This window comes from Engystomops pustulosus, chromosome 10, assembly GCF_040894005.1.
Source record: "Engystomops pustulosus chromosome 10, aEngPut4.maternal, whole genome shotgun sequence".
In the NCBI taxonomy this organism is placed as follows: Eukaryota; Metazoa; Chordata; class Amphibia; order Anura; family Leptodactylidae; genus Engystomops; species Engystomops pustulosus.
In genome coordinates, this window is record NC_092420.1 from 80,499,815 (window position 1) to 80,512,953 (window position 13,139).

The window sequence follows — 13,139 nt, forward strand, 5'->3', positions numbered from 1 at the left end:
GTAACGTGTATTTTTTTGCAATTTCATTGCATTCGTATTTTTTTTCCAGCTTCCCAGTAAACGGTGTGGAAAATGAAACCGTGTCACTAGGAAGTAAAATATGTTTGTCTGAAAGCAACTCTGTACATGGAAAAATCTCAGGGTTTTTAAAGATGAGAAGTGAAAAATGGAAACGCAAAAAATTTACATTGTCTGGTCCTTAAAGGGTTAAAGTTATAACTTTTTTTTTTTACAGATGGAGCTAGTTGAGAGCTTTCTATTGAATGATGAGCTGTAATCTACATTGGTACCGTCCAGGGGTATGTATACGTTTTAAATCACTTTTTACAAAGTTTTTTTTCTTGAGACGAGGTAACAAAAAAAAGCATTTTTATACAATTTGCTATGTATTTTCTTTTTACACCGCACACAAAGTGGGTAACATAATGGATCATCTTTATAGATCAGAGTGAGAAGAATGCAGCAATACTAAATGTGATAGGTTTTTATTTGTTTTTTAATTTTTATCTGATCTGTTTTAATGGGTAAGCCTATAACATGGGATGTGGAGTTTTATTTTTTTTTTTGTTTTACATTTTCTTTTTCTTTATTGCACCCATAAAACACTGCAATACTATGTTATTTGGGAACAGAGCATTGAGTGTACATTCCTCATTTATAGAAATCAGTATGTAAATATTGCCGAGGGGTCGCGGCAGTTTTCCAAACACTTGGTTTATTCATGCTTCTGTTTCCCAGCTGTGCTTGGGTTGGGTCATGTATTTATACTCCTTTCATTTGCAGTTAAATTCATTATTGTTTATAGTCACACATTCATGGAAGGTGCAGTGACAGGAAACCAGGGTAAGGGTTGTGTCTTCATATGTTGTTTTAAGGTAAATGAATAATAGCATCAGGCACACCAGCATCACAGATAATGAACACAGGTATATAATATTCACTTAAAAACTTGTTTGTGACTATATATATATATATAAAAACAAAAATGAACGGCAATCAAAAATAGTGGAATAATTCAAGTGGTGTTTATTCCCAAGCTGCTACGGTTCAGCTTCATCCGAAACCTTTCTGTGCTTGAGAAAGGCTTCAGATGAAGCTGAAACGTAGCAGCTTGGGAATAAACACCACTTGAATTATTCCACTATTTTGGATTGCCGTTCATTTTTGTTTTTCTATGTGTGGAAGGACGTGGCTGTCCTGTGGTAGCGTGCACCCATCTTTTATTTTTGTATTTTTTTGCGGTGCCGTTAAAGAAACTTTTTCTCTTTATATACAGGCAGTTCCCGGGTTATGTACAAGATAGGGTCTGGAGGTTTGTTCTTAAGTTGAATTTGTATTTAAGTCGAAACTGTATATTTTATAATTGTAGATCTAGACAAAAAAAAATTTGGCCCCAGTGACAATTGGAGTTTAAACATTTTTTGCTGTAATGGGACCAAGGATTATCAATAAAGCTTCATTACAGACACCTCACAGCTGATCATTGCAGTCTGGGACTGTAGTAAAGCATTCAGAAACTTCAACAGAGGTCAGAGGGGTCTGTCTGTAACTATGGGTTGTCTGTAAGTCGGGTGTCCTTAAGTAGGGGACCACCTGTATATATATATGAGTTTTAGCAAAAAAGAGGTGATTTAAATTTTTATATATTTTGAAAACTGCATTTTCGTTGGGTTTCCCGACTTTTTCCGTTTTGCGCCACATTTAACAGTTTTATTTGGTGCACACGAACGGATTTTGCCGCAATCGCGCCGACTTTCAAGCAACACAAATCGGGGGGTGTACCATCAGAGGATCTGACGGATTCAGACTAAGCGCGGAATTTAACATTTAAATTTGTGTCGCAAGCCAAGCACTTGCATGCATCAAGAAGAAAAAGGTGAACTGAGCCAGGAGTAGACCCCTCTCTTGATGTTTTGACAAAGATGATCAGGGAAGAGGAAATCAGCCTAGCAAATGAAGGGTTTGCCCTCAAAAAATCCTCTGGTCCGGATGGCTTTATAAGACCTTAAAAGGACATCCACCACCAGGATCAAGGATTGTAAGCAAACTGACATACTGATGTGTAACCCCTCTGGCAGGATCTGTTCTACTTTTAGCTTTTTTATGCCCTTTTTTTTTTTACAAAAAAAGGCTTCTAAAATTATGCAAATGAGCCTGAGGGGCTCCAGAGTGTGTAGGTGTTGCTTGACATAACTTTTAAAGCATAAGAAGCTTACATAAGCGCAAATTCCGCCAGAGGGGACACACACCTGTATGTCAGTGTGGTTGATTTACAGTCCTATATCCTGGTCATAGATGTCCTTTAAGAATGCTTCGGTTCCCCACTTGACTGAGATATTCAATGAGTGTCTTTCCTCAGGCTCTTTGCCGAAGTCAATAAGGAGGTCTGCCCTGATCATCTTGTCAAAGGGTAAGGACCAATCTCGTATTGAGAACTGGCGGCCCATAGCCCTTCTCAATACGGACAGTAAGGTGTTGGCAAAGGAGCCTTTTAATCGGCTGGTACAGTTTGCACCACGGCTCCTTCCAGGGCCCAGTGTTACTCTGTTCCAAGCTGCAGTACATTTAGTGCTGTACTCTGTGTCCGGGAGGCAGTGGAGCAGGGCAGGGCTGGTCTCTGGAACGGGTACTTGCTATTCTTGGATCAGAAAAAATCTTTTGATTGGGTTAACCATGAGAACCTCTGGTCTGTCCTTCTGAGGTATGGCCTGCCGGGTGGGTTTGTTGATTGGCTAAAAGTTTTGTATCTAGTTTTGTATCTAGTTTTGTATCAGAGAGTTTCCCACTTGTGAAATAGGATGAACCTAATCAAAAGGGGGGAGGGTTGTGAACGGTCAACCCTGTGGTATTCCTAGTAAATAGTATAGCATCCAAGAACAAATCCAGCAATTTCACGGGAGATGCAGATAAAATCAATGATTCTTTATTTCCAAGCTTTAAAATCCATAATACAGCAAAGTAAAAACAGCACACATCAGACCTACGCGTTTCGTCATACTGACTTAGTCATGGTCTAGTGTCGCTCCATGGAAGGCTTACACGGTGGTCCGTGCACCGGGAGGATTGCTGACTTGAAGTATACATCGAGGGTGAGCTGGCGTTTTTTCAATTTTTTGTTTGCTTTTCTAAAGATCAATGTTGCAAACCTCTGGAAAGAGAGGGCTCCTCCGTGGGTATACTCCTGTATGGAACGGTTTCGACCTTTCTTTCAGAAATCGGAGACAGGAGGGGATGTGAAGGATCTCCGCACACCGCATGGGCATCTTCCGGCTTATGCTACCCCGATTCTGAAGATGATTCGCTGGTGGGGTCTGAGAATGTGGAAGATCAGGACCATGTCGTAGAAAGTCCTTGCCAAGGTCCTGTTTACCGTTTCCAGAAGCCTCAGGCCGTCGGGATTTTGAATTCCATCAGGATCCCCTTGAAGTTTTGGTACTTGGCTTGGTGCTGCTTCCATAGAAAGTTATGTGTGAGGGACAATCTGAAGTGTAGGAGCTCTGAAGAAAGGGGTTGTCCCTGGGAGGAGTGCGGTGACCTGCTGGAGAGCATGGACCACTTCCTGTTTCAGTGCCCCTTTAACACAGAGGTGTACAACCGGGTGGGCGCTTTCATCCATTGGCAAGGGTTGGCCGGTCTCTCCTATGTGGAGTGGGCCTATGGGGCATTCAGAGGCCTGGGTGGCCGGGACCGCTGCACGTTATTCCTAGTTAGTCTAGTGGTCAAGTACCACACGTGGAACGCACGGTGCTTAGTATCGACGCAGCATAAAATGCTCCCGGTGGATGAGGTGGTTAGGAACATTCTGGGTGACCTGGTGAAGGTGCGCTCTTTGGAGTATGAGAGACTAGGCACGGGAAGGGCCTCGCTCCTTTGGAGGGGGTTCTCCTTAAGTGTCCCTTAGTCTGTCATCTCCCCTCCTGGTGTTGGGCTGATGCTGCACAGTAGATTTTTGTTTCGTTTTCTGAGTATATAGGGGATATATGGCTTGTAGGTGCCGAACCTGGACTTTATGTGGTGTCTTGAATATGTATTGTACCCAATGTAAAGTGTATATGTATATAGTGTATAGTTGTAGTTTATATGTGTATATACTTTAAGTTGGTCTTGGAGTTTAGGTATTAGGTTGGGAGGGGGATGGAAGGATTTGGAAACTATGATCCTGGGCACTGATCTGGACTACTGAACGCGAACTCGGATGTAAGACCAGTGTCTGGGTGGGAGGGTGATGGGCGTTGGGAGTTCAAGATAGTTTTTAGTGTTTACAGGCGGTCCCCTACTTAAGAACACTCGACTTACATGCGACCCATAGTTACAAACGGACCTCTTGATATTGGTAATTTATTGTACTTTAGTCCTAGGCTACACTTAATCAGCTATAACAGTTATCACAGGCGTCTGTAATGAAGCTTCAGTGTTAATCCTGATTCTTATGACAACCCAACATTTTTAAAATCCAATTGTCACAGAGACCAAAATAGTTCTGGCTGGGATTACAATGATAAAATATACAGTTCCGACTTACATACAAACTCAACTTAAGAACAAACCTACAGACCCTATCTTGTATGTAACCCGGGGACTGCCTGTATTTTATTTTTGCTGCTAGTTATAAACAAAAAACAACTACCGTATTTTCCGGACTATAAGGCGCACTTAAAAGCCTTGGATTTCCTTGGAAATCCAAAGTGCGCCTTATAGTCCGGTGCGCCCTATATGAGGGCAGCGGACTCTACTTACATAGGTCCCCGCTACCGGAGACAGCAGATCTCCAGCGGGAACTGCAGACCACGCGGCACGAACAGCTTCTGCCGCGTGGCCTGCAGTTCCCGCTGGAGATCTGCTGTCTCCGGTAGCGGGGACCTATGTAAGTATTCCATTCTCCACCTCCCCCTCACCTTCCTTGCTCACCTTCCCCGCGTTCCGCGTCTCTTCTCGGCGTCGCGTCCCGTCTCCGCTCCGCCCCCGGACCTCCGCCACGCCCCCGACCCTGCGCCTTATAGTCCGATGCGCCTTATATATGGAATTATTACATATATAAGGCGCATCGGACTGTTGCGCCTTATATTCCGGTGCGCCTAATGGCCCGGAAAATACGGTACTGGTGGTGGGATTATGTGCAGGTTTGTGGTATGGTGTGTGTGTGGCTGCGCCAGAATAGTTTCTTTCAGTTTATATTATTGTTATATATTACCAGAAGTTATGGCTTATTTTATGTATGTTGTAATGTTTTTCCCTTTTATATAAAATATAAAAGGATCTACAGGATGTATCTCAGGATCAGTACAGGATAAGTAATGTCATGTATCTACACAGTGGGGCTTATTTACTAAGGGTCACGGATCGCACTTTTGATGTACTTTGCACCGTTCTCTGGATTTGTGCGTCTTTGACAGGTATTTAACAGGTGTCTGCACTGGGATTGTGTTACATGCGATCGGTTTTTGGCGCAGCTGCGCGGGATTTAACTTTCAAATTCTATCGCAAGATCAAGCACTTCCATGCACCAGGAAGAAGAAGGTGAACTCTGTCGGACCTGAGCGGAGAAGCGTCACGTGCAGGATATCGGGTGCACGATGTTAGTGAATCGCGGCAGATGTGCATTAACGTCGGACAATTCACTTTCGTGAACTTCGCAGAACCAGATAAGTAAATGAGCCCCAGTGACTCCACCAGCAGCAGAATAGTGAGTGCAGCTCTGGAGTCGAAACTCTGGTTAAGATGAATAATCTAAAATATGTACAAAGCTAGTAAACTTTCATGTTCTTTGTGCTGTATTATGATTATAATTTTATGATAAAAGATTTTTCTTCTAGAAGTTTTCTACTTTTGCTGAAAATAATCTTATAAATATTACGTCTACACCCAGGCAGCGATGACTTATGTAGGAAAAATAGCTTTCCATTGTAGGACTGCAGAGTTACATCCCCCTGCCTCTACAGATGCCGCTGTCAGTTTTCTGTGACCCTGCTGTGTCGCTGGTGTCACCCGCTTTATCCTGGTACAAAAGAAAGCCGTGCCCCGAGTTAGGTAGCAGTTCTGTCGCCTGTCATCTAATAAAGCTTTTGCTTGTTAAAAAAAAAAAAAAACTTCTAGAAAGAGCTGGTAAAAGCTGCAGGCAGCAGAGAGACGTACATGGGAGGCTGGGAGCTGATCTTTCTATATATGAGCAGGAGGGGATGGACTGGTGAGCACTCGGTGGGGGACACGCTTTTTGCATCCCACTAAGAACGAGTAGCTCTGACCATTCCAGTCCTGTTGTCATTGGGGCTATGGGGAAAGATTACTATTCAATTTTGGGCATTGAGAAGGGGGCTTCAGAGGAGGATATCAAAAAAGCGTACAGAAAGCAAGCTCTGAAGTGGCACCCTGACAAGAACAAGTCAGCCCATGCAGAAGAGAAGTTCAAGGAGGTAGCAGAAGCCTATGAGGTGCTGAGTGACCCCAAGAAGAGGGAGATCTATGATCAATACGGGGAGGAGGGTATGTATTAACTTTACGTCTCACCAACCGGCACCTGGGGGGTTAATGCCTGTATCTCATAAGCTTCCCCGATCAGGACCAAACATAAGGCAGAAAAATAACATAAGCAGGATATGTTTACCGTTGAACGTCGCACAGAGATCCGTCAAGAATTTTGTGCGACTTCGAAGCAATGTCAGATGGAAGTGTCCTCGGCTAAGACGGGACATTTTTGCAGCTATGTTTAAAAATGACATTGACTGGTGGAGTTTTTAGCTCTTTGCGATCTGACGATTGGGCGTCAGTAGCATAGGGGGTGAGACTGGTTATAATCACTTGCATAGTTCCATTAAGCCAGACCCCCATCCTGTAGGATTTATCAAAGCAGCTGCTGCGATCATTCAGAAACTCCTGACAACTTTGATCACGTAGTATCTTTTCTGTCTGAACAGCTCACTGTATGTGCCGTAGACAAATTCATTACAAAACTACATAGAACATAGAATGTCGCACACAGAATCCATAGATAATATATAGCTACATAGTAACTAAATTCCATTTTATGTCAGGTAACTTGAGAGTCAAAAATCACACATGATACATGATACTCATAGACCCAGGCAGAGTGACTGTGGTTATCTTCTTATATTTGTTATCCATGGCCTCCTTCCTTCCACTACAATCGACTTTTACAATTATGCTAATTATCCCGAACCAGGGCTCGGGTGGGTGTTATCAGAGCCCCTTCATACGGTAGCATCACCAGCTGTTACACTGTGCAGGAGCACTCAGCCCCCTCTGTCTTTCTTCTGTAATCTCACACGAGACGGGGGAAGTTCTCCTGCACAGTATAACAGCCTGTGAAGCTAGAGCATGAAGGAGCGCTGATAACGGTAACCCTCTAAGTCCTTCTGACTCATTAGCATAATTTTACATGATGATTTTAAAAGGAAGGGAGCCATGGATATTAAATTCAAATATAAAATACCTGGATCTTTATTATGATGCATTTTGATGGTAGATTAGGATTAAGTCATTGTGACATATGTCAGCCATACATGGGAAACATTCTGTATATTTTGGATGCTACTTTATGCCTGTAAACCTGTCATGTCATTGATTTCTGCTGCCATGTAACATGTTTGGTTCTGTTGATACAGTATTTGAGCCCTTTTATCGGAGGCATAGACACACGGACTGCCATTGCAGAACATTGTATAATGTACAGTATATCATTTTGGGGTGTTGCTTTCTATAGTAAGGTGCAGTCCTAAATAGTTGAAAAAAATGGACACCAATGCAACTAGTCTTTTGGCCTCCTAAAGAGGTGAATGGAGACATATGGCTATGCATATACACATATATATGTAAATGTATAGTTTAGACTGAGCCTTAGTGCTTATACACAGGAGCCTTGTTTTTGAGCCGTGTTTTAGCCGCAGTTACAATGGAAAGCACGTGGTCCCATGTATTTCTATGCACTCATGTACATGGCTATGGCTTCCACGTTCCTGTGTATAAGCCTGCAAAACTTAGAGCAGGTCCTATTCCTGCAGACGTTTGCGGCTTCGGCAGTCTACTGTCATTGGAGTGTGAGCGGATCACCCAAGCCGGACTACGGGACCTTTGTTTGTGCCCCAAGAGCAGCCAATAGTTGTGGAATTGAAGCCTGGCCAATAGTACCTGCACCCTTTAAAGGACATTAGCCAGGTTACTTGAAGAACTTTTATTCCACATTAGAGAGATTATCCAGCCACAAACATGAAAAGTCAAGTTTTAACTTGATGATGATAACTTGCCGATAACTTGGAACGTCAGCGCACATTTCCCAACCTACTGCTCCGTTCATTCGGGTTACAACTGACCCCCATTCTCTTGATCCATGGGTATCCCACCACTAGGATCTCAATCAATCAGCAAGTTATCCTTGATTTTTCACTTTAGTGGGCTGGACATCCCCTTTAAGTATTTATCGAATAAGGCAATTTAAGTCTGCATGTTTACTGATCTCTATGGAGCTGACGGAGATTTCCGAGCGCGGCGCTCACCGATCTCCGTTTAAGGGTCAAATATTATTTTTAAGAAGTGTATTAAAAAAAAATAGTCAACCACTCGAGAAGAGCGTCCTTATGTCACTATTACAGAATTTACTGTCCAGACTAAATTGATGTGATCCCATCATTCCTATATAATACATACATGAACTGCACGGATCTGGATCATAGCGCAGAAAAGAATGTTACATGATGTCATGAAATTCCAGAAGTGATCCTTAATTGCAAACAGCAAATCGGAGCCAAGAGAACGCATCGGAGAAACATCCAAAATAAGCCTGAAGGAGGCACAGTCACTGATTTCTGCCAAGGGGCCCTGCTATAACAGCTTGCAGATTTTCAGTGTTTCTCTATGTACATCTAACAGCTCCCATTAGATCCATAACTCTGGATGGTTCATTCTTGGAGAATCTCCTTAAAGCCAGGTATCATGTGTAGCAGGGGTTATACTGTATGTAGTTGTGGAGGGATTAGGGTAGGTGAAGTTCCAAGGCAAAACAGTTGATGCCCCCCCCCCTGCCCTTTAAACCCAGTTCTGACTAACTGTGGACTTCAAGGGCTATTGGTATCTGTACTACCATCCCTTTTATCCTCTGAATTTCTGGGGGGTCCTAGAGATTTGACTACCTACAGTCATGGCATACAGGGCTACCACTAAGAATTTTGGGACCCCTGATTGGAGAATTTTTGTGGCTTCACCCCCACCAGCGTCCATTCCCGCATTGATACATAACATTGTATACGCAATTTTTTTTTTTTTACAGGACCCTACTCTACTGAATGTGCCCACTCAGTATATAGATAGCCCCTACATATGATCTCTCAGTATATAGATACCCCTGCACGTTCCCCCTCAGTATATTGATAGCCCCACCACGTGCCCCCTCAGTATATAGATAGCCCCTGCATGTGCCCTCTCAGTATATAGATAGCCCCAGCACGTTTCCCCTCAGTATATTGATAGCCCTACCACGTGCCCCCTCAGTATATAGATAGCCCCTGCATGTGCCCTCTCAGTATATAGATAGCCCCATCACGTTCCCCTTCAGTATATTGATAGCCCTACCACGTGCCCCCTCAGTATATAGTTAGCCCCTGCATGTGCCCTCTCAGTATATAGATAGCCCCAGCACGTTTCCCCTCAGTATATTGATAGCCCTACCACGTGCCCCTCAGTATATAGATAGCCCCTGCATGTGCCCTCTCAGTATATAGATAGCCCCATCACGTTCCCCTTCAGTATATTGATAGCCCTACCACGTGCCCCCTCAGTATATAGTTAGCCCCTGCATGTGCCCTCTCAGTATATAGATAGCCCCAGCACGTTCCCCCTCAGTATATTGATAGTCCCACCACGTGCCCCCTCAGTATATAGATAGCCTCTGCATGTGCCCTCTCAGTATATAGATAGCCCCAGAACGTGCCCTCTCAGTATATAGATAGCCCCAGCACGTGCCCGCTCAGTATATAGATAGACCCAGAAAGTGCCCGCTCAGTATATAAATAGCCCAGAACGTGCCCGCTCACTATATAGATAGCCCCAGAACGTGCCCGCTCACTATATAGATAGCCCCAGAACGTGCCCGCTCACTATATAGATAGCCCCAGAACGTGCCCGCTCACTATATAGATAGCCCCAGAACGTGACCGCTCACTATATAGATAGCCCCAGCACGTGCCCGCTCACTATATAGATAGCCCCAGAACGTGACCGCTCACTATATAGATAGCCCCAGAACGTGACCGCTCACTATATAGATAGCCCCAGAACGTGACCGCTCACTATATAGATAGCCCCAGAACGTGACCGCTCACTATATAGATAGCCCCAGAACGTGACCGCTCACTATATAGATAGCCCCAGAACGTGACCGCTCACTATATAGATAGCCCCAGAACGTGACCGCTCACTATATAGATAGCCCCAGAACGTGACCGCTCACTATATAGATAGCCCCAGAACGTGACCGCTCACTATATAGATAGCCCCAGAACGTGACCGCTCACTATATAGATAGCCCCAGAACGTGAACGCTCACTATATAGATAGCCCCAGAACGTGACCGCTCACTATATAGATAGCCCCAGAACGTGACCGCTCACTATATAGATAGCCCCAGAACGTGACCGCTCACTATATAGATAGCCCCAGAACGTGACCGCTCACTATATAGATAGCCCCAGCACGTGCCCGCTCACTATATAGATAGCCCCAGCACGTGCCCGCTCACTATATAGATAGCCCCAGCACGTGCCCGCTCACTATATAGATAGCCCCAGCACGTGCCCGCTCACTATATAGATAGCCCCAGCACGTGCCCGCTCACTATATAGATAGCCCCAGCACGTGCCCGCTCACTATATAGATAGCCCCAGAACGTGACCGCTCACTATATAGATAGCCCCAGAACGTGACCGCTCACTATATAGATAGCCCCAGAACGTGACCGCTCACTATATAGATAGCCCCAGAACGTGACCGCTCACTATATAGATAGCCCCAGAACGTGACCGCTCACTATATAGATAGCCCCAGAACGTGACCGCTCACTATATAGATAGCCCCAGCACGTGCCCGCTCACTATATAGATAGCCCCAGAACGTGCCCGCTCACTATATAGATAGCCCCAGAACGTGCCCGCTCACTATATAGATAGCCCCAGCACGTTCCCCCTCAGTATATTGATAGCCCCACCACGTGCCCCCTCAGTATATTGATAGCCCCACCACGTGCCCCCTCAGTATATTGATAGCCCCACCACGTGCCCGCTCACTATATAGATAGCCCCACCACGTGCCCGCTCACTATATAGATAGCCCCTGCATGTGCCCTCTCAGTATATAGATAGCCCCAGCACGTTCCCCCTCAGTATATTGATAGCCCCAGCACGTGCCCGCTCACTATATAGATAGCCCCAGCACGTGCCCGCTCACTATATAGATAGCCCCAGCACGTGCCCGCTCACTATATAGATAGCCCCAGCACGTGCCCGCTCACTATATAGATAGCCCCAGCACGTGCCGGAGCACTCAGCCCCCTCTGTCTTTCTTCTGTAATCTCACACAATGAGACGGGGGAAGTTCTCCTGCACAGTATAACAGCCTGTGAAGCTAGAGCATGAAGGAGCGCTGATAACGGTAACCCTCTAAATCCTTCTGACTCATTAGCATAATTTTACATGATGATTTTAAAAGGAAGGGAGCCATGGATATTAAATTCAAATATAAAATACCTGGATCTTTATTATGATGCATTTTGATGGTAGATTAGGATTAAGTCATTGTGACATATGTCAGCCATACATGGGAAACATTCTGTATATTTTGGATGCTACTTTATGCCTGTAAACCTGTCATGTCATTGATTTCTGCTGCCATGTAACATGTTTGGTTCTGTTGATACAGTATTTGAGCCCTTTTATCGGAGGCATAGACACACGGACTGCCATTGCAGAACATTGTATAATGTACAGTATATCATTTTGGGGTGTTGCTTTCTATAGTAAGGTGCAGTCCTAAATAGTTGAAAAAAATGGACACCAATGCAACTAGTCTTTTGGCCTCCTAAAGAGGTGAATGGAGACATATGGCTATGCATATACACATATATATGTAAATGTATAGTTTAGACTGAGCCTTAGTGCTTATACACAGGAGCCTTGTTTTTGAGCCGTGTGTTAGCCGCAGTTACAATGGAAAGCACGTGGTCCCATGTATTTCTATGCACTCATGTACATGGCTATGGCTTCCACATTCCTGTGTATAAGCCTGCAAAACTTAGAGCAGGTCCTATTCCTGCAGACGTTTGCGGCTTCGGCAGTCTACTGTCATTGGAGTGTGAGCGGATCACCCAAGCCGGACTACGGGACCTTTGTTTGTGCCCCAAGAGCAGCCAATAGTTGTGGAATTGAAGCCTGACCAATAGTACCTGCACCCATTAAAGGACATTAGCCAGGTTACTTGAAGAACTTTTACTCCACTTTAGAGAGATTATCCAGCCACAAACATGAAAAGTCAAGTTTTAACTTGATGATGATAACTTGCCGATAACTTGGAATGTCAGCGCACATTTCCCAACCTACTGCTCCGTTCATTCGGGTTACAACGTGCCAGCTCACTATATAGATAGCCCCAGCGCGTGCCCGCTCACTATATAGATAGCCCCAGCACGTGCCCACTCACTATATAGATAGCCCCAGCACGTGCCCACTCACTATATAGATAGCCCCAGCACGTGCCCGCTCACTATATAGATAGCCCCAGCACGTGCCCGCTCACTATATAGATAGCCCCAGCACGTGCCCGCTCACTATATAGATAGCCCCAGCACGTGCCCGCTCACTATATAGATAGCCCCAGCACGTGCCCGCTCACTGTATAGATAGCCCCAGCACTTACCCACTCTCCCGGATCACCTTATAGGTATCGTATTAACATCAGTAGCTCAAAGTGGACAACCCAAAAATGAAAAAGATGTTTTCCCGCCCTCTATAGAGAACCTCTATTCTAGTACCCAAAAATTATTAAGCTCTTAAGCTATTGATAAGCAACAAACAGAATCTTGCGTTTTTATATCCATGGAAACGTTCATTGACGCAAATTTTGTAACTAATCTGCCTTCATTA

The 13,139-nt window shown here is 44.6% G+C and overlaps 1 protein-coding gene across 1 annotated transcript in view; it reads left to right on the forward strand.

Moving 5' to 3' along the window:
- The first annotated feature begins 6,103 nt into the window (after positions 1-6,103).
- The window catches only part of DNAJB4 (DnaJ heat shock protein family (Hsp40) member B4), a 28,420-nt gene continuing 21,384 nt past the window's right edge, over positions 6,104-13,139 (forward strand). Inside the window, exon 1 of the mRNA XM_072127422.1 lies at positions 6,104-6,480. Within this exon, the coding sequence (XP_071983523.1) occupies positions 6,270-6,480 (211 nt within the window). The 5' untranslated portion in view covers positions 6,104-6,269. The remainder of the gene's footprint in view (positions 6,481-13,139) is intronic.